The sequence below is a fragment of the Hemitrygon akajei genome, chromosome 6, assembly GCF_048418815.1.
Source record: "Hemitrygon akajei chromosome 6, sHemAka1.3, whole genome shotgun sequence".
Lineage (NCBI taxonomy): Eukaryota > Metazoa > Chordata > Chondrichthyes > Myliobatiformes > Dasyatidae > Hemitrygon > Hemitrygon akajei.
In genome coordinates this window covers 186,924,720-186,947,885 of record NC_133129.1, presented here as the reverse complement: position 1 = coordinate 186,947,885, position 23,166 = coordinate 186,924,720, and the positions used below count along the sequence as shown (strand labels likewise).

Sequence of the window (23,166 nt, the reverse complement as noted above, 5' to 3'; positions counted from 1 at the left end):
ACCTCAAGGGTGGCGTTCTCAGAATTGCAGCCAGTACTACGTGATAGTGATGGTAAGAATTGGAGGAGATGGCAGTTGAATGCGTGGCTGAGGAGTTGGTGCAGGGGGCAGGGTTTTAGATTTTTGGATCATTGGGATCTCTTCTGGGGAAGGTGGGACCTGTACAGATTGGATGGGTGGCACCTGAACTGTCCCAGTGAGGAAGATAAAGAATGGTAGGGTAAAGGAAGCATGGGTGACAAGTGAGGTGCAGAATCTAGTCAGGTGGAAGAAAGCAGCATATATGAGGTTTAGAAAGCAAGGGTCAGATGGGTCTATTGAGGAATATAGGGTAGCAGGAAAGGAGCTTAAGAAGGGGCTGAGCAGAGCAAGAAGGGGGCATGAGAAGGCCTTGGCAAGTAGGGTAAAGGAAAACCTCAAGGCATTCGTCAACTATGTGAAGAACAAAAGGATGACAGGAGTGAAGGTAGGACCGATTAGAGATAAAGGTGGGAAGATGTGCCTGGAGGCTGTGGAAGTGAGTGAGGTCCTCAATGAATACTCCCCTTCAGTATTCACCAATGAGAGGGAACTTGATGACGGTGAGGACAATATGAGTGAGGTTGATGTTCTGGAGTATGTTAATATTAAGGAGGAGGAAGTGTTGGAGTTGTTAAAATACATTAGGATGGATAAGTCCCCGGGGCCTGATGGAATATTCCCCAGGCTGCTCCACGAGGTGAGGGAAGAGATTGCTGAGACTCTGGCTAGGATCTTTATGTCCTCGTTGTCCAGGGGAATGGTACCGGAAGATTGAAGGGAGGTGAATGTTGTCCCCTTGTTCAAAAAAGGTAGTAGGGGTAGTCCGGGTAATTATAGACCAGTGAGCCTTACTTCTGTGAAAAGATTCTTAGAGATAGGATCTATGGGCATTTAGAGAATCATGGTCTGATCAGGGACAGTCAGCATGGCTTTGTGAAGGGCAGATCGTGTCTAACAAGCCTGATAGAGTTCTTTGAGGAGGTGAACTGGCATATAGATAAGGGTAGTGTAGTGGACGTGATCTACATAGATTTTAGTAAGGCATTTGATAAGGTTCCACATGGTAGGCTTATTCAGAAAGTCAGAAGGTATGGGATCCAGGGAAGTTTGTCCAGGTGGATTCAGAATTGGCTTGCCTGCAGAAGGCAGAGGGTCATGGTGGAGGGAGTACATTCAGATTGGAGGGTTGTGACCAGCGGTGTCCTACAAGGATCGGTTTTGGGACCTCTACTTTTTATGATTTTTTTTTAGTAATGACCTGGATGTGGAGGTAGAAGGGTGGGTTGGCAAGTTTGCAGATGACACAAAGGTTGGTGGTGTTGTGGATAGTGCAGAGGATTGTCGAAAATTGCAGAGATACATTGATAGGATGCAGAAGTGGGCTGAGAAGTGGCAGATGGAGTTCAACCCAGAGAAGTGTGAGGTGGTACACTTTGGAAGGACAAACTCCAAGGCAGAGTACAAAGTAAATGGCAGGATACTTGGTAGTGTGGAGGAGCAGAGGGATCTGGGGGTACATGTCCACAGATCCCTGAAAGTTGCCTCACAGATAGATAGGGTAGTTAAGAAAGCTTATGGGGTGTTGGCTTTCATAAGTTGAGGGATAGAATTTAAGTCGCAAGGTAATGATGCAGCTCTATAAAACTCTGGTTAGACCAAACTTGGAGTATTGTGTCCATTTCTGGTCGCCTCACTATAGGACGGATGTGGAAGCATTGGAAAGGGTACAGAGGAGATTTACCAGGATGCTGCCTGGTTTAGAGAGTATGGATTATGATCAGAGATTAAGGGAGCTAGGGCTTTACTCTTTGGAGAGAAGGAGGATGAGAGGAGACATGATAGAGGTGTACAAGATATTAAGAGGAATAGATAGTGGACAGCCAGTGCCTCTTCCCCAGGGCACCACTGCTCAGTACAAGAGGACATGGCTTTAAGGTAAGAGGAGGGAAGTTCAAGGGGGATATTAGAGGAAGGTTTTTCACTCAGAGAGTGGTTGGTGCGTGGAATACACGGCCTGAGTCAGTGGTGGAGGCAGATACACTAGTGAAGTTTAAGAGACTACTAGACAGGTATATGGAGGAATTTAAGTTGGGTGTTTATATGGGAGGCAGGGTTTAAGGGTTGGCACAACATTGTGGGCCGAAGGGCCTGCACTGTGCTGTACTATTCTATGTTCTACCCACTGACACAGTCCCTGCGGTGCCCTCGCCACCAGCTTGGCAGCATTGGCTCTCCTTCGGAGTTAAAATTTTTTTTATCATGAAAGCACATGTACATCAGCACATGACCCGGAGATTCATTTTCTTGTGGGCATTCACAATAAATCCAATAACCATAACAGAACTAATGGAAGGCTCAACAGAACAGACACACAAATGTATGCAAAAGATAACAAGCTGCAAATGCAAAAGAATAAATAGGTAAATAAATAAGCAATAAACACCGAGAAGATGAGTTGAAGAGTCCCGGAATGGGAGTCCATAGGTTGTGAGAACAGTTCAGTGATGGGATAAGCAAAGTTGAGTGAAGTTATCCCCTCTGGTTCAGAAGCCTGATGGTTGAGGGGTAATAACTGTTCCTGAACCTGGTGGTGTGAGTCCTAAGGCTCCTGTACCTTCTTGCCGATGGTAGCAAGAGAGAAGAGAGCGTGTCCTGAGTGGGGAGGGTCCCTGATGATGGATTTCTGTTTTCCTGCAGCAATGCTCCATGTAAGTATGCTCAATGGTGGGGGGGGGGGGGGGGGGGGCATGGCTTTACCTGTGATTGACTTGGCCGTATCCATTACTTTTGGTAGGATTTTCCATTCAAGGGCATTGGTGTTTCCATACTGGGGCCGGTCAACAAATTCTCCACCACACACCTATAGAAATCTGACAAAGTCTGCCCTCCCTCCAGACCCACCACTTCCCCTGATCCAAACCCTGACTCCTTTCCCAACTCAGTTCCCAATCTGGATGCTTTTGCCGATCCCACCCTTGCTTCTGATTCTGATCCTCATTTCGATCTTTACCTTGGTCTCAATTCAAACACCCTCAATGCTATTTCCTTCCCTGCTGCTCATCCTCATCCCATTTCCGATCCCGGTCCTGCTCCTGATTCTGATCCCAATCTCAGTCCAGCTCCTGCTCCTGTCAACACTGTTACCTCAGAGGGTGAATAGGGAATTAATGAGGGCAAACCAAGAAACGGCAGAGCTTTGAAATAATTATCATGGGTTGGACTTTGCGGCAGAGGAACTGAACAGTCCCAGTAGTGAAGGCCGGAGGGAGGGATCTCTACCTTTCCCATCACCCACAGAGCAGAAACAGGCCAGAGTAACAGCGCCAAAGGCCCAAATCTCCTCCGACCCAGTGGCCTGCAACCAGGGAGTGATTATGAAGATGGCTCTGATCTACCAAAATTCCCTGGATTCCAGGGAATTGAAAAACTGGAAATGTCAGAGCAACACACACAAGATGCTCGATGTTAACAGGTCAGGCAACATCAGGACTGGAAAGGAAATCTGTCAGCCTGAAATGATGACTGTTTATTCCTCTCCATAGACGCTGCCTGACCTGCTGAGATCCACCAGCATTTTGTGTGTGTTGCTCTGGATTTCCAGCGTCTGCAGAATCTCCCGTGTTACTGTTGGTGGAAAGAAGAGAAAGAGAGCAGGGAACGATGGGCCGATTAGCCTAATGCCTGTCCCCAGGAAAACTGCTCGAATCCCTGCTGAGCAGAAAAGGGAGGAATGCTTGTAAAATGACAAAAATAATCAGGCAGAGTTGAGATAGCTTAACGAAAGAGAAATCGCCTTTGAACAATTTGCTCGAGTTGCTTGAAGTTACACCCTGTAACAACCAGTGTGTGTAGAGGCAAACCAGTAGATGTAGTGTACTGGGACTGCCTGAAGACATTGGCTAATGTGCCCTTTTGAACAGTGAAAGCCCATGGTTGGGAAATGTGTTGGCACAGGTAGGGGTTGGGGGTCATGTGGGGGTAATGTCACATAGACCAGCACTTGAGCTCTGGCGTCAAGAACATCTTCAAGAGACGATGCCTCAGGAAGGCGTTATCCATCATTAAGGACCCCCGTCACCCAGGACATGCCCTCTTCTCATTGTACTGTTAGGGAGGAGGCACAGGTGCCTGAAGAACCACACTCAGTGTTTTACGAACAGCTTCATCCCCTCTGCCATCAGATTTCTGAACAGACAGTGAAGCCATGGACATTTTTGTTCTCTTTTAGTACTAAATTATATTGCATTTAATTTATATTGATGTTCTGTATTGTAATGTACTGCAGCCACAAAACAACAAATTTCAACTAATCTGGATTCTGATTCTGATTCTGATTAACAATTGTCACGTTGGCTACTGAACGCATTGTGTGGACTATGACCAAACTTGCAGCAGATGCAAACATGGGTGGATAGAGGGTTAGACTATAAGACCAGGAGACCATTGGACATAGGAGCAAAATTGAGCCATTTGGCACATCGAATTTGTTCCACCTTTCAATCATGGCTGATTTATTTTCCTTTTTAACCCCATTTTCCTCTCTTCTGCCCATAATCGTTGATGCCCATGAGAGAGGATGAACACAAGGCATGGGAACCTTTGGTTCGTCTTGTTCCTGCTTACCGCAGTTCCTGTTTAAACAGCACCTCAGCCTGCAGGCGTCTCTGCAACACGTTGTCAGGGGAGGTGCTGGAAGCGGATTTTAAATTAACAAAGTGATTAGTGTGAGGCCATTATAGCACAACTGGTGTAGGTTCATTCTGGCTACTGTCTGGAAGGATTTTGTATGGTCTCCCCTTCACCAGAGGGATTTCCTCTGGGCACTACCACTTCGAACCACATTCCAAAGATGTACTGGTTAGGGTTAGTAAGTTGTGGGCACCCATTCTCGCACCAGAAGCATGGAGACACATGTGGGCTGCCCCCAGCACATTCATCCAACTGTGTTGGGCAGGGATGCAAATGACACATTTCAAATTCAAGTTTATTGTCATCTGACTTTACCAAGGTGTTTCTGGTGTGAACCTGCGGTGAACACGTTTCTGACGTGCACCGGGTCAAGGGAGTTTCTGGAGTGGACCCAGAGTGAGGGAGTTTCTGGAGTGGACCCGGAGTGAGGGAGTTTCTGGAGTGGACCCAGAGTGAGGGAGTTACTGACATGGACCTGGGATGAGGAAGTTTCCAACGTGGACCCAGAGTGAGGGAGATTCGGACAAGGACCTGGAATGAGGAAGTTTCCAATGTGGACCCGGAGTGAGGGAGATTCTGGCATGGACCTGGAGTGAGGGAGATTCTGACATGAACCTGGAATGAGGAAGTTTCCAATGTGGACCCGGAGTGAGGGAGATTCTGACGTGGACCCGGAGTGAGAGAGATTCTGGTATGGACCCGGAGAGAGGGACATTCTGACATGGACCCAGAGTGAGGAAGATTCTGACGTGGACCCGGAGTGAGGGAGATTCTGACGTGGACCCGGGGTGAGGGAGATACTGACGTGGACCCGGGGTGAGGGAGATTCTGACGTGGACCCGGAGTGAGGGAGATTCTGACATGGACCCGGAGTGAGGGAGATTCTGACGTGGACCCGGAGTGAGGAAGATTCTGACATGGACCCAGAGTGAGGAAGATTCTGACGTGGACCCGGAGTGAGGGAGATTCTGACGTGGACCCGGGGTGAGGGAGATTCTGACGTGGACCCGGAGTGAGGGAGATTCTGACGTGGACCCGGAGTGAGGAAGATTCTGACGTGGACCCGGAGTGAGGAAGATTCTGACGTGGACCCGGAGTGAGGGAGATTCTGACGTGGACCCGGGGTGAGGGAGATTCTGACGTGGACCCGGAGTGAGGGAGATTCAGACATGGACCCAGGGTGAGGGAGATTCTGACATGGACCCGGAGTGAGGGAGATTCTGACATGGACCCAGAGTGAGGGAAATTCTGACGTGGACCCGGGGTGAGGGAGATTCTGGTATGGACCCGGGGTGAGGGAGATTCTGACGTGGACCCGGAGTGAGGGAGATTCTGGTATGGACCCGGGGTGAGGGAGATTCTGACGTGGACCCGGAGTGAGGGAGATTCTGACGTGGACCCGGGGTGAGGGAGATTCTGACGTGGACCCAGAGTGAGGAAGATTCTGACGTGGACCCGGAGTGAGGGAGATTCTGACATGGACCCGGAGTGAGGGAAATTCTGACGTGGACCCGGGGTGAGGGAGATTCTGGTATGGACCCGGGGTGAGGGAGATTCTGGTATGGACCCGGGGTGAGGGAGATTCTGACGTGGACCCGGAGTGAGGGAGATTCTGACGTGGACCCGGGGTGAGGGAGATTCTGACGTGGACCCGGAGTGAGGGAGATTCTGACGTGGACCCGGAGTGAGGGAGATTCTGACATGGACCCGGAGTGAGGGAGATTCTGACGTGGACCCGGAATGAGGGAGATTCTGACGTGGACCCGGGGTGAGGGAGATTCTGACATGGACCCGGGGTGAGGGAGATTCTGACGTGGACCCAGAGTGAGGGAGATTCTGACATGGACCCGGAGTGAGGGAGATTCTGGTATGGACCCGGGGTGAGGGAGATTCTGTAGTGACCCGGGGTGAGGGAGATTCTGACGTGACCCGGGGTGAGGGACATTCTGACGTGACCCGGGGTAAGGGAGATTCTGACCCGGAGCGAGGGAGATTCTGACGTGACCCGGGGTGAGGGACATTCTGACATGGACCCGGAGTGAGGGAGTTTCTGACATGGACCGAGAGAGAGTGTGTGTGTGACTTATGTGATGTGGGATTGTGGGATTGTGCAATCAGGTGGTTCTGATGTGGGATCGGCTGTTCTCCCTCCACAGAAGACAAGCCTGTTCCTGAAATACTTCCTCAGCCCATCTGATCTGTTCACCATCACTGAATTCGGACTGATCTTCACCAAAGACCTCCTGACAGCAGCGCAGAGCCAGTACAACATGACGGTAGGACAGTCCCCACCCTTCCATAAACATCTCCCCCCCCCTCCCACAGCAACCCTAACAACTGCCCCTCACCCCTCACCTACCCTTCTCCATCCTCCACTCCTCCCACCTCCTCACTGCCCCAACCCTCACCCTTCCCTTCTCCCTCATCCTCCCCACCTCCTCTTAATGCCCACCATCCTCCAATCCTCATCCCTCACACCCACTCCTCTCACTTCCACCCCTCACACATCCCTCCTCCACACATCCCTCTTCCCTCCTCTCTGCCCCCTCCTCCCACTGCCCCTCAACCCTCCCTCCTCCACCACTCACCTCTCTTTCCCTTCCCTCCCACCCCTCCCTCCTCTGACCCTCCCTCCTCCAGCCCTCAACACCACCCCTTGCCCCCACTCCTCATCCGTCACCACTCAACCTCACCTCTTGCTGTGTATTTAATATTTCAGTGGTATTTGGGTAGTCTTGTGTCTATGCTATTTGATTAAGCATTCTTCATCATTTAAATAATTATTCACGGGTTATACGTGAATTGCATAGGTCATCACATTCCCACATTACACATGTGTCAACGGGAGTTACAACCTCATTTTCCTTCGTTTAATCTTTAGAAGTTATAAAACACAACACCCTCTCACCTTTCAGCCCTCACCATACTGTCCCATGATCCTGGCGTGCTGGGTGACCTGCTGTATTGTATCTGCAGGTGACTGCAATGGACGTAGACCAGGGAGACAATTGTTCGGCCATAATTAACTTGCTGGTGTCCAGTCCTGATGGTGAGTGGGCTCATTATATTCTAGGGGGCTCTGATTGGTCAGTTCTTTGACTCTTTGATTGGCTGGGGTGTTAGTCGTGCACCTGCCATGTTCGGGTAGTGTGCCAGCCCTGGCCACGATGGGATTGACCAACTTTATGAACCTCAGGACCCTGCAGGCACCTGAATTAAAGCCAGAAGGGGGTAGAACCCAATGGCTGAAAAAGGCAATTCCACAGGGATATGAAAGTGGTTGGCAGAGAGAGGAAGGAGAGGAACAACCGACATTTGGAGACAGTGTCAGGTTTGGGACATTCAGCACAACTTTGTGTGTGAGTTCATGTCTGACAAATCTCTTAACGTTCCTCAAGGAGGTAACCAAGAGAGTAGATGAAGAGAGGGTAGATAAGAAGAGATGAGGAGAGTGTAATGAGGAGAGGGTAATCAGGAGAGAGTAGATGAAGAGAGGGTAGATAAGAAGAGATGAGGAGAGTGTCATGAGGAGAGGGTAATCAGGAGAGGGTAGATGAGGAGAGGGTAGGTGAGGAAAGAGTACTAAGGGGTAATGAGGAGAGGGTAATCAGGAGAGAGTAGATGAAGAGAGGGTAGATAAGAAGAGATGAGGAGAGTGTAATGAGGAGAGGGTAATCAGGAGAGAGTAGATGAAGAGAGGGTAGATAAGAAGAGATGAGGAGAGTGTCATGAGGAGAGGGTAATCAGGAGAGGGTAGATGAGGAGAGGGTAGGTGAGGAAAGAGTACTAAGGGGTAATGAGGAGAGGGTAATCAGGAGAGAGTAGATGAAGAGAGGGTAGATAAGAAGAGATGAGGAGAGTGTAATGAGGAGAGGGTAATCAGGAGAGAGTAGATGAAGAGAGGGTAGATAAGAAGAGATGAGGAGAGTGTCATGAGGAGAGGGTAATCAGGAGAGGGTAGATGAGGAGAGGGTAGGTGAGGAAAGAGTACTAAGGGGTAATGAGGAGAGGGTAATCAGGAGAGAGTAGATGAAGAGAGGGTAGATAAGAAGAGATGAGGAGAGTGTAATGAGGAGAGGGTAATCAGGAGAGAGTAGATGAAGAGAGGGTAGATAAGAAGAGATGAGGAGAGTGTCATGAGGAGAGGGTAATCAGGAGAGGGTAGATGAGGAGAGGGTAGGTGAGGAAAGAGTACTAAGGGGTAATGAGGAGAGGGCAGATGAAGAAAGAGCAGATGAGGAGAGGGTAGATTAGGAGAGGACAGATGAGAAAAGAGTAGATGAGGAGAGGGTAGATGAGAGGGCAGAGAGGAGAGGGTAATGAGGAGAAGGCAAATGAGGAGAGAAGAGGGCAGATGAGGAGAGGGTAGTTGAGGGGAGATGAGGAGAGGATGATGGGGAGAGGGCAATGAAGAGAGGGCAAATGAGGAGAGGGTAGATGAGGAGATGGCAGAAGAGGAGAGGGAAGTTATGGAGAGGGCAGAGGATGTTGTCTATGAGGACTTTGGTGAAGTCTTTAACAAGGGCCCTTCTGATTAGATGGGACTAGCTCGCTGGGGAAGAGCTGTCATTGACAAGAAGGACCAAAGAGCCTGTTTCAATGACTAGGAGGCTATGAAAAACTGATCAAAATGGGCAGCATCTGCAGACGAACTAATAGAGTCCACATTTCCTCCCGAAGACCGTTCATCAGAGATTAGTTTCCAGTTGCAGAGAGAGTCCAGAAGGGTAGACTTACAAAAGGAAGAATCTTCGATAGGGCAAACTGGGTTGGGGAGTTTGTCCAGTCAACGGTGGACTCAATGTAATTGCAGTATGTATGGTTGATGGGGAGGAGCCATTTACCGAGGCTCTTCTCAAGGACCTCACAGACCCATTACCTCCAAACTGAAGGCACGGACAGGGAGCACCACCACCCACTGCTTCCCCTCCCTGCCCGCAATCACACAGGCCCATTTATTCCAAAGGGATTCACTGAGTCCCCAGGAAACAGCCAGAGTTCAGCACAGGCTGAAAAGAAGGAAGGTAAAACTGTGGGAGGGGTGGTACTGAGGGAGGGTTGTACTGAGGGAGGGTTGTACTGTGGGAGGGGCGGTACTGTGGGAGGGTCACACTGAGGGAGGGTGGTACTGAGGGAGGGTGGTACTGAGGGAGGATCACACTGAGGGAGGGGTGGTACTGAGGGAGGGTGGTACTGAGGGAGGGTGGTACTGTGGGATGGGTGGTACTGAGGGAGGGTGGTACTGAGGGAGGGTTGTACTGTGGGAGGGTTGTACTGTGGGAGGGTGGTACTGAGGGAGGGTGGTACTGAGGGAGGGTGGTACTGAGGGAGGGTCACACTGTGGGAGGGTCGTACTGTGGGAGGGTCGTACTGTGGGAGGGTCGTACTGAGGGAGGGGGTGGTACTGAGGGAGGGGGTGGTACTGTGGGAGGGTCACACTGAGGGAGGGTGGTACTGTGGGAGGGTCACACTGTGGGAGGGTCGTACTGTGGGAGGGTCGTACTGTGGGAGGGGTCGTACTGTGGGAGGGGTGATACTGAGGGAGGGTGATACTGAGGGAGGGTGGTACTGAGGGAGGGTCACTGAGGGAGGGTGGTACTGTGGGAGGGGTGGTACTGTGGGAGGGGTGGTACTGAGGGAGGGGTGGTACTGAGGGAGGGTGGTACTGAGGGAGGGTGGTACTGAGGGAGGGTTGTACTGTGGGAGGGTTGTACTGTGGGAGGTGATACTGAGGAGGGCCACACTGAGGGAGGGTTGTACTGTGGGAGGGGTGGTACTGAGGGAGGGTTGTACTGAGGGAGGGTTGTACTGAGGGAGGGTTGTACTGTGGGAGGGGTGATACTGAGGGAGGGTGGTACTGTGGGAGGGTTGTACTGTGGGATGGGTGGTACTGGGGGAGGGTTGTACTGTGGGAGAGGTGATACTGAGGGAGGGTCACACTGTGGGAGGGGAGGTACTGAGGGAGGGTCACACTGTGGGAGGGGTGGCACTGAGGGAGGGGAGGTACTGAGGGAGGGTTGTACTGTGGGAGGGTCACACTGGGACGGGTGGTACTGAGGGAGGGTCAGACTGTGGGAGGGGTGATACTGAGGGAGGGTCACACTGGGATGGGTGGTACTGAGGGAGGGTCACTGAGGGAGGGGTGGTACTGAGGGAGGGTCACTGTGGGAGGGGTGGTACTGAGGGAGGGTCACACTGTGGGAGGGGAGGTAGGGAGGGTTGTACTGTGGGAGGGGTGATACTGAGGGAGGGTCACACTGTGGGAGGGGAGGTACTGAGGGAGGGTCGTTCTGTGGGAGGGGAGGTACTGAGGGAGGGTCACTCTGAGGGAGGGGAGGTACTGCGGGAGCAGTGCCTACCTTTTGGCGTAGTCTGACAAGACCAGAACGCGAACTGCTCTGCACAATACCGTGCAATTCTATGGTTTGGAAAGGGGACATTCTCCTTTGTCAACACTGCTTCCAAAGCCAGTCACATCACCACATGGTGTAGGACCAACCGGTGAAGTGCTAAGCTCTCCTTGACAGGGTCCCTGTGTTAATCAGTCTCTCTGTTACAAACCTTTCCACCTTCCACCCTGGTATGCTGGTCATCCATTACACAGGCCCACTTACACACGTCCTGTTATGGGGGCCCTCTGTTACATGCCTCTTCCCCCTCCCATTGCAAACTGCTTTTTATTCTCCAGATTCTGCCTGTTTTAGTTAACTCTGATCTTTTCCTAGCACCAGGCACAGTAACAACTACAACCCGAGGACCGGCATCAACGAAGCCACAAACTGACCCACCATTCTCTGGATCGGTTACTGAGGTTCCAATGTCAACAGTGCCTCCCCCAGGTAATGGGTGCATCATTCCTCCCCAGGGCTCAGGAACTGCCCCATGGAGACTGTGCCCTCTCACAAATCTGCCATGTCCCCCCCGTTCCCCATCTCCCATCCCATTCTCTGGCTGGCTGGCCTGTGCTGTGGAGAGCGTATTCCCTCATCTGCAGAACCTGCTTAGCAAGTCAGGCCAGTGTAGAACTTACACTACCAGTCTAGGGCAGTAAGAAGTGTAAAGAAACAGAGGCACTGCGGATGACAAGTGCATCGTTCACTAAATCAATATCACATGGAAGCAAAGTGATGAGAAAGGCATTTGGCACACTCGCCTTCATCAGTCAGGGCGTTGAGTATAGGAGTTAAGATATCATGTTGTAGTTGTGCAAATTGCTGTGAGGCCACACGTGCAACTGTGCACTATTTGTATAGGTGAGGCCACACGTGCAACTGTGCACTATTTGTATAGGTGAGGCCACACCTGGAACACTGTGCACTATTTGTATAGGTGAGGCCACACCTGGAACACTGTGCACTATTTGTATAGGTGAGGCCACACCTGGAACACTGTGCACTATTTGTATAGGTGAGGCCACACCTGGAACACTGTGCACTATTTGTATAGGTGAGGCCACACTTGGAACACTGTGCACTATTTGTATAGGTGAGGCCACACCTGGAACACTGTGCACTATTTGTATAGGTGAGGCCACACCTGGAACACTGTGCACTATTTGTATAGGTGAGACCACACCTGGAACACTGTGCACTATTTGTATAGGTGAGGCCACACGTGCAACTGTGCACTATTTGTATAGGTGAGGCCACACGTGCAACTGTGCACTATTTGTATAGGTGAGGCCACACTTGGAACACTGTGCACTATTTGTATAGGTGAGGCCACACTTGGAACACTGTGCACTATTTGTATAGGTGAGGCCACACCTGGAACACTGTGCACTATTTGTATAGGTGAGGCCACACGTGCAACTGTGCACTATTTGTATAGGTGAGGCCACACGTGCAACTGTGCACTATTTGTATAGGTGAGGCCACACCTGGAACACTGTGCACTATTTGTATAGGTGAGGCCACACCTGGAACACTGTGCACTATTTGTATAGGTGAGACCACACCTGGAACACTGTGCACTATTTGTATAGGTGAGGCCACACGTGCAACTGTGCACTATTTGTATAGGTGAGGCCACACGTGCAACTGTGCACTATTTGTATAGGTGAGGCCACACTTGGAACACTGTGCACTATTTGTATAGGTGAGGCCACACTTGGAACACTGTGCACTATTTGTATAGGTGAGGCCACACCTGGAACACTGTGCACTATTTGTATAGGTGAGGCCACACGTGCAACTGTGCACTATTTGTATAGGTGAGGCCACACGTGCAACTGTGCACTATTTGTATAGGTGAGGCCACACCTGGAACACTGTGCACTATTTGTATAGGTGAGGCCACACTTGGAACACTGTGCACTATTTGTATAGGTGAGGCCACACTTGGAACACTGTGCACTATTTGTATAGGTGAGGCCACACCTGGAACACTGTGCACTATTTGTATAGGTGAGGGCACACTTGGAACACTGTGCACTATTTGTAAAGGTGAGGCCACACCTGGAACACTGTGCACTATTTGTATAGGTGAGGCCACACTTGGAACACTGTGCACTATTTGTATAGGTGAGGCCACACGTGCAACTGTGCACTATTTGTATAGGTGAGGCCACACTTGGAACACTGTGCACTATTTGTAAAGGTGAGGCCACACCTGGAACACTGTGCACTATTTGTATAGGTGAGGCCACACTTGGAACACTGTGCACTATTTGTATAGGTGAGGCCACACTTGGAACACTGTGCACTATTTGTATAGGTGAGGCCACACTTGGAACACTGCACTATTTGTATAGGTGAGGCCACACCTGGAACACTGTGCACTATTTGTATAGGTGAGGCCACACCTGGAACACTGTGCACAATTTGTATAGGTGAGGCCACACGTGCAACTGTGCACTATTTGTATAGGTGAGGGCACACTTGGAACACTGTGCACTATTTGTATAGGTGAGGCCACACGTGCAACTGTGCACTATTTGTATAGGTGAGGGCACACTTGGAACACTGTGCACTATTTGTATAGGTGAGGCCACACTTGGAACACTGTGCACTATTTGTATAGGTGAGGCCACACCTGGAACACTGTGCACTATTTGTATAGGTGAGGCCACACCTGGAACACTGTGCACTATTTGTATAGGTGAGGCCACACGTGCAACTGTGCACTATTTGTATAGGTGAGGCCACACGTGCAACTGTGCACTATTTGTATAGGTGAGGCCACACTTGGAACACTGTGCACTATTTGTATAGGTGAGGCCACACCTGGAACACTGTGCACTATTTGTATAGGTGAGGCCACACGTGCAACTGTGCACTATTTGTATAGGTGAGGGCACACTTGGAACACTGTGCACTATTTGTATAGGTGAGGCCACACGTGCAACTGTGCACTATTTGTATAGGTGAGGCCACACCTGGAACTCTGTGCACTATTTGTATAGGTGAGGCCACACGTGCAACTGTGCACTATTTGTATAGGTGAGGCCACACTTGGAACACTGTGCACTATTTGTATAGGTGAGGCCACACCTGGAACACTGTGCACTATTTGTATAGGTGAGGCCACACGTGCAACTGTGCACTATTTGTATAGGTGAGGGCACACTTGGAACACTGTGCACTATTTGTATAGGTGAGGCCACACCTGGAACACTGTGCACTATTTGTATAGGTGAGGCCACACCTGGAACACTGTGCATTATTTGTATAGGTGAGGCCACACTTGGAACACTGTGCACTATTTGTATAGGTGAGGCCACACCTGGAACACTGTGCACTATTTGTATAGGTGAGGCCACACCTGGAACACTGTGCACTATTTGTATAGGTGAGGCCACACTTGGAACACTGTGCACTATTTGTATAGGTGAGGCCACACTTGGAACACTGTGCACTATTTGTATAGGTGAGGCCACACCTGGAACACTGTGCTCTATTTGTATAGGTGAGGCCACACTTGGAACACTGTGCACTATTTGTATAGGTGAGGCCACACTTGGAACACTGTGCACTATTTGTATAGGTGAGGCCACACCTGGAACACTGTGCACTATTTGTATAGGTGAGGCCACACTTGGAACACTGTGCACTATTTGTATAGGTGAGGCCACACCTGGAACACTGTGCACTATTTGTATAGGTGAGGCCACACCTGGAACACTGTGCACTATTTGTATAGGTGAGGCCACACTTGGAACACTGTGCACTATTTGTATAGGTGAGGCCACACCTGGAACACTGTGCACTATTTGTATAGGTGAGGCCACACTTGGAACACTGTGCACTATTTGTATAGGTGAGGCCACACCTGGAACACTGTGCACTATTTGTATAGGTGAGGCCACACTTGGAACACTGTGCACTATTTGTATAGGTGAGGCCACACCTGGAACACTGTGCACTATTTGTATAGGTGAGGCCACACTTGGAACACTGTGCACTATTTGTATAGGTGAGGCCACACTTGGAACACTGTGCACTATTTGTATAGGTGAGGCCACACCTGGAACACTGTGCACTATTTGTATAGGTGAGGCCACACCTGGAACACTGTGCACTATTTGTATAGGTGAGGGCACACTTGGAACACTGTGCACTATTTGTGTTATGCTAATGATGCACCATCAATAACTCACGCTGAGACTTAGGAAGCGAGATATCGGCTTTTATTGACTGGAAGAATAAACAACACTACATCCTGGGGAAAATGAGGGAGAGCAGCAGCCCACAGTCGCCTTTATACAGGGGTCTGTGGGGGGAGCCACAGGAGCAGTCAGCGGGGGTCTGTGGGAGGAGCCACAGGAGCAGTCAGCAGGGGGTCTGTGGGAGGAGCCACAGGAGCAGTCAGCGGGGGTCTGTGGGAGGAGCCACAGGAGCAGTCAGCAGGGTCTGTGGGAGGAGCCACAGGAGCAGTCAGACAGGTATATCTAGTTCACCACAGCTAATATGGGAGGAAAGATGTGGTTGGCCTGGGAAGATTTACAAGTTTGTTGCCAAGACTATAGAGGTCTTGAGTTTCAGCAAGAGATGGTCCAGCCTAGATCCTTATTCCTTGGAATCTCAGAGAACAAGGGAACAACCATATAGAAATGTTTAAAATTATCAGAGGCAGAGATGGGTAACGATGACAGTCTTCTCCCCAGGGTAGTAGTAACCACCGTTGATCCCGGGGGATCATGGGTTTGTGCCTCTGGTGGGCTGTCTCCTCTCCAGGGTGTAAGCCTGGGTGGGAAGATTTGAAGAATCGGCTGTTGCCCATACAGCGGGTTCCCCCTCTCCATGTCACTGATGTAGTCCAAGTTGTAAACAACATCAAACTGCCTTAGGGACCCCAGCTCCAGATTTCTTCCTCGGGGTTTACTCCCGAAGCCTTTCCCGTGGGTGGGTACGGCCACAAGGCAGCGGAGGTTTCAAATTAGAGTTTTCCTTCTCCTAGGCGGGCCGCTGGTCAAGGCTGATGAGCCCCACCTGCCCCAGGGTAGATAGAGTTCAAAAAAATGGGACATTAGGACTAGAGGCATTAAATGGGCTGGCATGACTGGTTGGGCTGAAGGGATATAAACACTATAAATAGAGCCTCTATTGAACAATGACAATATCCAATGAGTGAAAACCCTGGGGATGGAGAAATCTTCATAAAGGTCTTTGAGAGGTAAAATCCTGGAATATTGAAGGTGGGAGGTGAACAGCAGTAAGGGCAGGAAGATCCAGGGGTAGACTGGGGTGTGGAGATGCTGTCACAGGGAGCTGTGACTTGTTCCAACCTGGACCATCCCATGGTGGAATGAGGGCCCAGTCTGTACCCAAACACACACAGGAACTGTATCCCTGACCTTGGGAATAGAGTGAGGTGGAGGATAAGTGTGTGGATGAGGGATTGGAGCAAGGGACAGGGATTCAGATTTCTGGATCATTGGGACCTCTTTTGGGCAGGTGTGACCTGTACAAAAGGACGGATTGCACTTCAATCCCAGGGGTCCAATATCCTGGCGGGGAGGTTTGCTAAGGCTACTAGGGAGAACTTAAATCAGAATTGCTAGGAGGTAAGGGCAGCTGGCTCACAAATAGAGAAAACATGGAGTCAGTGTGAGAGGGAGGATAGGCAGATGATAGAGAAGGGACACGCTCGGACCAATGGTTTCAGACCAATGGTGTGAGTCTTGGTTTGTCCTTTTTTTATTTTGTGATATCACTCTGGAGGAACATTGTATCATTGCTTAATGCATGCATGCATTTCTAAATGACAATAAACGAGGACTGAGTGTCCTCATAATCTAAAAAAAAGTGTTTATTTTAATGCAAGAAGTATCATGAACAAAGCGGATGAGCTTAGAGCGTGGATCAGTACTTGGAGATATGATGTGGTGGCCATTACAGAGACTTGGATGGCTCAGGGACAGGAATTGTCACTTCAAGTGCCAGGTTTTAAATGTTTCAGAAAGGACAGGGAGGGAGGCAAAAGAGGTGGGGGCATGGTACTGTTGATCAGAGATAGTGTCACGGCTGCAGAAAAAGAGGAAGACATGGAGGGATTGTCTACTGAGTCTCTGTGGGTGGAAGTTAGGAATAGGAAGGGGTCAATAACTCTACTGGGTGTTTTTTATAGACCACCCAATAGTAACAGGGACATCGAGGAGCAGATAAGGAGACAGATTCTAGAAAGGTATAATAATAACAGGGTTGTTGTGTTGGGAGATTTTATTTTCCCAAATTTTGATTGGCATCTCCCTAGAGCGAGGGGTTTAGATGGGGTGGAGTTTGTTAGGTGTGTTCAGGAAGGTTTCCTGACACAATATGTAGATAAGCCTACAAGAGGAGAGGCTGTACTTGATCTGGTATTGGGAAATGAACCTGGTCAGATGTCAGATCTCTCAGTGGGAGAGCATTTTGGAGATAGTGATCACAATTCTATCTCCTTTACCATAGCATTGGAGAGGGATAGGAACAGACAAGTTAGGGAAACGTTTAATTGGAGTAAGGGGAAATATGAGGCTATCAGGAAGGAACTTGGAAGCATAAATTGGGAACAGATGTTCTCAGGGAAATGTATGACAGAAATGTGGCAAGTGTTCAGGGGATATTTCAGTGGTGTTCAGTATAGTTACGTTCCATTGAGACAGGGAAAGGATGGTAGGGTACAGGAACCGTGGTGTACAAAGGCTGTTGAAAATCTAGTCAAGAAGAAAAGAAAACTGGGAACTCTTCTGGGGCAGGTGGGACCTGTACAAGAGAGACGGGTTACACCTGAACTACAGGGGACCAATATCCTTGCAGGGAGATTTGCTAGTGCTATTGAGGAGGGTTTAAACTAGACTTGCAGTGGGGTGGGAACCAGAGTGCCAGAGCAGATAGTGGTGCGGGGGTGAAAATAAATGATGTTAAAAGTTCATGCAAAATCAGAAATAGAAGGGTTGTGTGTGGTGGTAATAATCTTCTGAAGTGTGTCTATTTCAATGCAAGGAGTATTTGTGGGAAAGGCAGACGAGCTAAGGGCCTGGATTGGCACATGGAATTATGACATTATAGTCATTACTGAAACTTGGCTACAGGAGGGGCAGGACTGGCAGCTTAATGTTCCAGGGTTCTGATGTTTCAGACATGATAGAGGCAGAGGGATGAAGGGTGGGGGGGGGGGGGGTGGCATTGATAGTCAGGGAAAATGTTACAGCAGTGCTCAGGCAGGACAGATTAGAGGGCTTGTCTACCGAGGCCATATGGGTGGAGCTGAGAAACAGGAAAGGCATGACCACATTAATGGGGTTGTATTATAGACCACCCAATAGTCAGCGAGAATTGGAGGAGCAAATCTGTAGAGAGTTAGCAGACAACTGCAGGAAACATAAAATTGTGATAGTAGGGGATTTTAATTTTCCACATGTTGATTGGGACTCCCATACTGTTAAAGGTCTAGACGGGATAGAGTCTGTAAAATATGTTCAGGAAAGTTTTCTAAATCAATATATAGAGGTACCAACTAGAGAGAACATAGAACATAGAATAGTACAGCACATTACAGGCCCTTTGGCCCACAATGTTGTGCCGACCCTCAAACCCTGCCTCCCATATAACCCCCCACCTTAAAGAGAGGATGCAATATTAGATCTCCTATTAGGAAACGAGTTCGGACAGGTGATGGAAGTGTGTGTAGGGGAACACTTTGGTTCCAGTGATCATAACACTATTAGTTTCAACTTGTTCATGAATAAAGATAGATCTGGTCCTCGGGTTGAGGTTCTAAACTGGAAAAAGGCCAAATTTGAAGAAATGAGAAAGGATCTAAAAAGCGTGGATTGGGTCAGGTTGTTCTCTGGCAAAGATGTGATTGATAAGTGGGAGGCCTTCAAAGGAGAAATTTCAAGAGTGCAGAGTTTGTATGTTCCTGTCAGGATTAAAGGTAAAGTGAATAAGAATAAGGAACCTTGGTTCCCTGGGGATATTGGAATTCTGATAAAGAAGAAGAGAGAGATGTATGACATTTATAGGAAACGGAGCAAATAAGGTACTTGAGGAGTATAAGAAGTGCAAAAAAAACTTAAAGAAATCAGGAGGGCTAAAGGAAGACATGAGGTAGCATTAGCAGTCAAGGTGAAGGATAATCCAAAGAGCTTTTACAGGTATGTTAAGAGCAAAAGGATAGTAAGGGATAAAATTGGTCCTCTTGAAGATCAGAGTGGTCGGCTATGTATGGAACCAAAAGAAATGGGGGAGATCTTAAATGGGTTTTTTGCGTCTGTATTTACCAAGGAAACTGGCATGGAGTCAATGGAAATGAGGCAAACAAGCAGTGAGGTCATGGAACCTATACAGATTGAAGAGGAGGAGGTGCTTGCTGTCTTGAGGCAAATCAGAGTAGATAAATCCCCAGGACCTGGCAGGGTATTCTCTCAGACCTTGAAGGAGACTAGTATTGAAATTGCAGGGGCCCTGGCAGATATATTTAAAATGTCGGTATCTACGGTTGAGGTGCTGGAGGATTGGAGGATAGCTCATGTTGTTCCATTGTTTAAAAATGGCTCTAAAAGTAACCCAGGAAATTATAGGCTGGTAAGTTTGACGTTGGTAGTAGGTAAATTATTGGAAGGAGTACTAAGAGATAGGATCTACAAGTATTTGGATAGACAGGGACTTATTAGGGATAGTCAACACGGCTTTGTGCGTGGTAGGTTATGTTTAACAAATCTCTTAGAGTTTTTCGAGGAGGTTACAAGGAAAGTGGATGAAGGAAAGGCAGTGGATGTTGTCTACATGGACTTCAGTAAGTTCTTTGACAAGGTCCCATATGGGAGGTTAGTTAGGACGATTCAGTCGCTAGGTATACATGGTGAGTTGACACAAAGATTGGAGGTGTAGTGGACAGTGAGGAAGGTTTTCAAAGTTTGTACAGGGATTTGGACCAGCTGGAAAAATGGGCTGAAAAATGGCAGATGGAGTTTAATACAGACGAGTGTGAGGAATTGCACTTTGGAAGGAAAAACCAAGGTAGAACATACAAGGTAAATGGTAGGGCACTGAGCAGTGCGGTAGAACAGAGGGATCTGGGAATACAGATACAAAATTCCCTAAAAGTGGCCTCAAAGGTAGATAGGGTACTAAAGAGAGTTTTTGGTACATTGGCCTTTATAAATCAAAGTATTGAGTATAAGAGTTGGAATGTTATGGTGAGGTTGTATAAGACATTGGTGAGACCGAATTTGGAGTATTCTGGTCACCGAATTACGGGAAGGATATTAATAAGGTTGAAAGAGTGCAGAGAAGGTTTACAAGGATGTTGCCGGGATTTGAGAAACTGAGTTACAGAGAAAGGTTGAATAGGTTAGGACTTTATTCCCTGGAGTGTAGAAGAATGAGGGGAGACTTGATAGAGGTATATAAAATTATGATGGTTATAGATAGAGTGAATGCAAGCAGGCTTTTTCCACTGAGACTAGGGGAGGAAAAATCCAGAGGACATGGGTTAAGGGTGATGGGGAGAAAATTAAAGGGAACATTGGGGGGGCTTCTTCACACAGAGTGGTGGGAGTGTGGAATGAGCTGCCAGATGAAGTGGTGAATGCAGGCTCACTTTTAACATTTAAGAAAAACTTGGACAGGTATGAGAGGGGTATGGAGGGATATGGCCCAGGTGCAGGTCAGTGGGACTAGGCAGAAAAATGGTTCGGCACAGCCAAGGAGGGCCAAAAGGCCTGTTTCTGTGCTGTAATGTTCTATGGTTCTGAAAGGTTATGAATAGTTCAAAAAACTAGGTAATGATAGAGATCTAGAAGATTATAAGGCTAGCAGGAAGGAGCTGAAGAATGAAATTAAAAGAGCCAGAAGGGGCCATGAGAAGGCCTTGGCGAGCAGGATTAAAGAAAACCCTAAGGCATTCTACAGGTATGTGAAGAGCAAGAGGATAAGACATGCGAGAATAGGACCAATCAAGTGTGACAGTGGAAAAGTGTGTATGGAACAGGAGGAGATAGCAGAGGTACTTAATGAATACTTTGCTTGAGTATTCACTACAGAAAAGGATCTTTGTGATTGTAGGGATGACTTACAGTGGAATGAAAAGCTTGAGCATATAGATATTAAGAAAAAAGATGTGCTGGAGCTTTTGGAAAGCATCAAGTTGGATAAGTCTCTGGAACCAAATGAGATGTACCCCAGGCTACTGTGGGAGGCGAGGGAGGAGATTGCTGAGCCTCTGGCGATGATTTTTGCATCATCAATGGAAATGGAGAGGTTCCAGAGGACTGGAGGGTTGCAAATGTTGTTCCCTTATTCAAGAAAAGGAGTAGAGATAGCCCAGGAAATTATAAACCAGTGAGTCTTACATCAGTGGTTGGGAAATTGATGGAAAAGAGGCAGGATTTATGAACATTTGGAGAGGCATACCATGATTAGGAAGAGTCAGCATGGCTTTGTTAAAGGGCAGGTCGTGCCTTATGAGCCTGATTGAATTTTTTGAGGATGTGACTAAACACGTTGATGAAGGTAGAGCAGTAGATATAGGTATATGTATTTCAGCAAGGCATTTGATAAGGTACCCCATGTAAGGCTTATTGAGAAAGTAAGGATGCATGGGATCCAAGCAGAGGATCCAAGCTTTGTGGATCCAGAACTGGCTTGCCCACAGAAGGCAAAGACTGGTTGTAGACTAGTCATATTCTGCATGGAGGTCAGTGACGAGTGCGGTGCCTCAGGGATCTGTTCTGGGACTCCTTCTCTCCATGACTTTTATAAATGACCTGGATGAGGAAGTGGAGGGATGTGTTAGTAATTTTGCTGATGACATAAAGGTTTGGGGTGTTGTGGATAGTGTGGAGGGCTGTCAGATGTTACAGCAGGACATTGATAGGATGCAAAACTGGGCTGAGAAATGGCAGATGGTGTTCAACCCAGATAAGCATGAGGTGGTTCATTTTGATAGGTCAAATATGATGGCAGAATATAGTATTAATGGTAAGACTCTTGGCAGTGTGGAGGATCAGAGGGATCTTGGGCCTGAGTCCACAGGACACTCAAAGCTGCTGTGCAGGTTGACTCTGTATTTAAAAAGGCATATAGTTTATTAGCCTTCATCAATCGTGGGATTGAGTTTAGGACTGAGAGGTAATGTTACAGCTATATAGGACCCTGGTCAGACCTCACTTGGAGTACTGTGCTCAGTTCTGGTCAACTCACTACAGGAAGGATGTGGAAACCATAGAAAGGGTGCAGAGGAGATTTACAAGGATGTTGCCTGGATTGGGGAGCATGCCTTATGAGAATAGGTTGAGTGAACTCGGCCTTTTCTCCTTGGAGTGACAGAGGATGAGAGGTGACCTGATAGAGGAGTATAAGGTAAGTTTTTTACACAGAGAATGGTGAGTGTGTGGAATGGCAGTGGAGGAGGCAGATACGATAGGGTCTTTTAAGAGACTCTTGGATGGATACACGGAGCTTAGAAAATAGAGAGCTATGGGTAACCCTAGGTAGTTCTGAGGTAGGAGATGTTCGGTACAGCATTGTGGGCCAAAGGGCCTGTATGGTGCTGTAGCTTTTCTATGTTTCTATGCTCCAAGGAGAAAAGGCCAAGTTCACTCAACCTGTTTTCATCAGGCATGCTCCCCAATCCAGGCAACATCCTTGTAAATCTCCTCTGCACCTTTTATATGGGCTGCTGGGGACGGTGGTGAAGACGGATACGATAGGGTCTTTTAAGAGCCTCCTGGATAGGTACATGGAGTTTAGAAAAATATAGGGCTGTGAGTAACCCTTGCTAATTTCTAAAGTAAGTACATGTTCGGCACAGCATTGTGCGCTGAAGGGCCTGTATTCTGCTGTAGGTTTTCTATGTTTCTATGACCCATCACTGGATCCTGGGATAACCCACCCCACTGCCTCCCTCTTTATTAAAGTGAGCTCCTTTTAAACCAGCTCCACCGTCCGTGAAGACAACAACAGCTCGGGGAACCAGACCATCGGAACCAGTGACTCACACAGCCAGGACTGTGTCATCCCACACGTACAAGAG

At 48.5% G+C, this 23,166-nt stretch overlaps 1 protein-coding gene across 3 annotated transcripts in view; it reads left to right on the top strand.

Moving 5' to 3' along the window:
- LOC140729774 (cadherin-related family member 5-like) overlaps nucleotides 1-23,166 on the top strand; it is a 152,742-nt gene that overhangs the window by 113,486 nt on the left and 16,090 nt on the right. For all 3 annotated transcript variants that reach the window (XM_073049977.1, XM_073049978.1, XM_073049976.1), the window contains 3 exons: nucleotides 6,867-6,986; nucleotides 7,687-7,759; nucleotides 11,436-11,549. In XM_073049977.1, coding sequence (XP_072906078.1) covers nucleotides 6,867-6,986; nucleotides 7,687-7,759; nucleotides 11,436-11,549 — 307 coding nt within the window. The remainder of the gene's footprint in view (nucleotides 1-6,866; nucleotides 6,987-7,686; nucleotides 7,760-11,435; nucleotides 11,550-23,166) is intronic.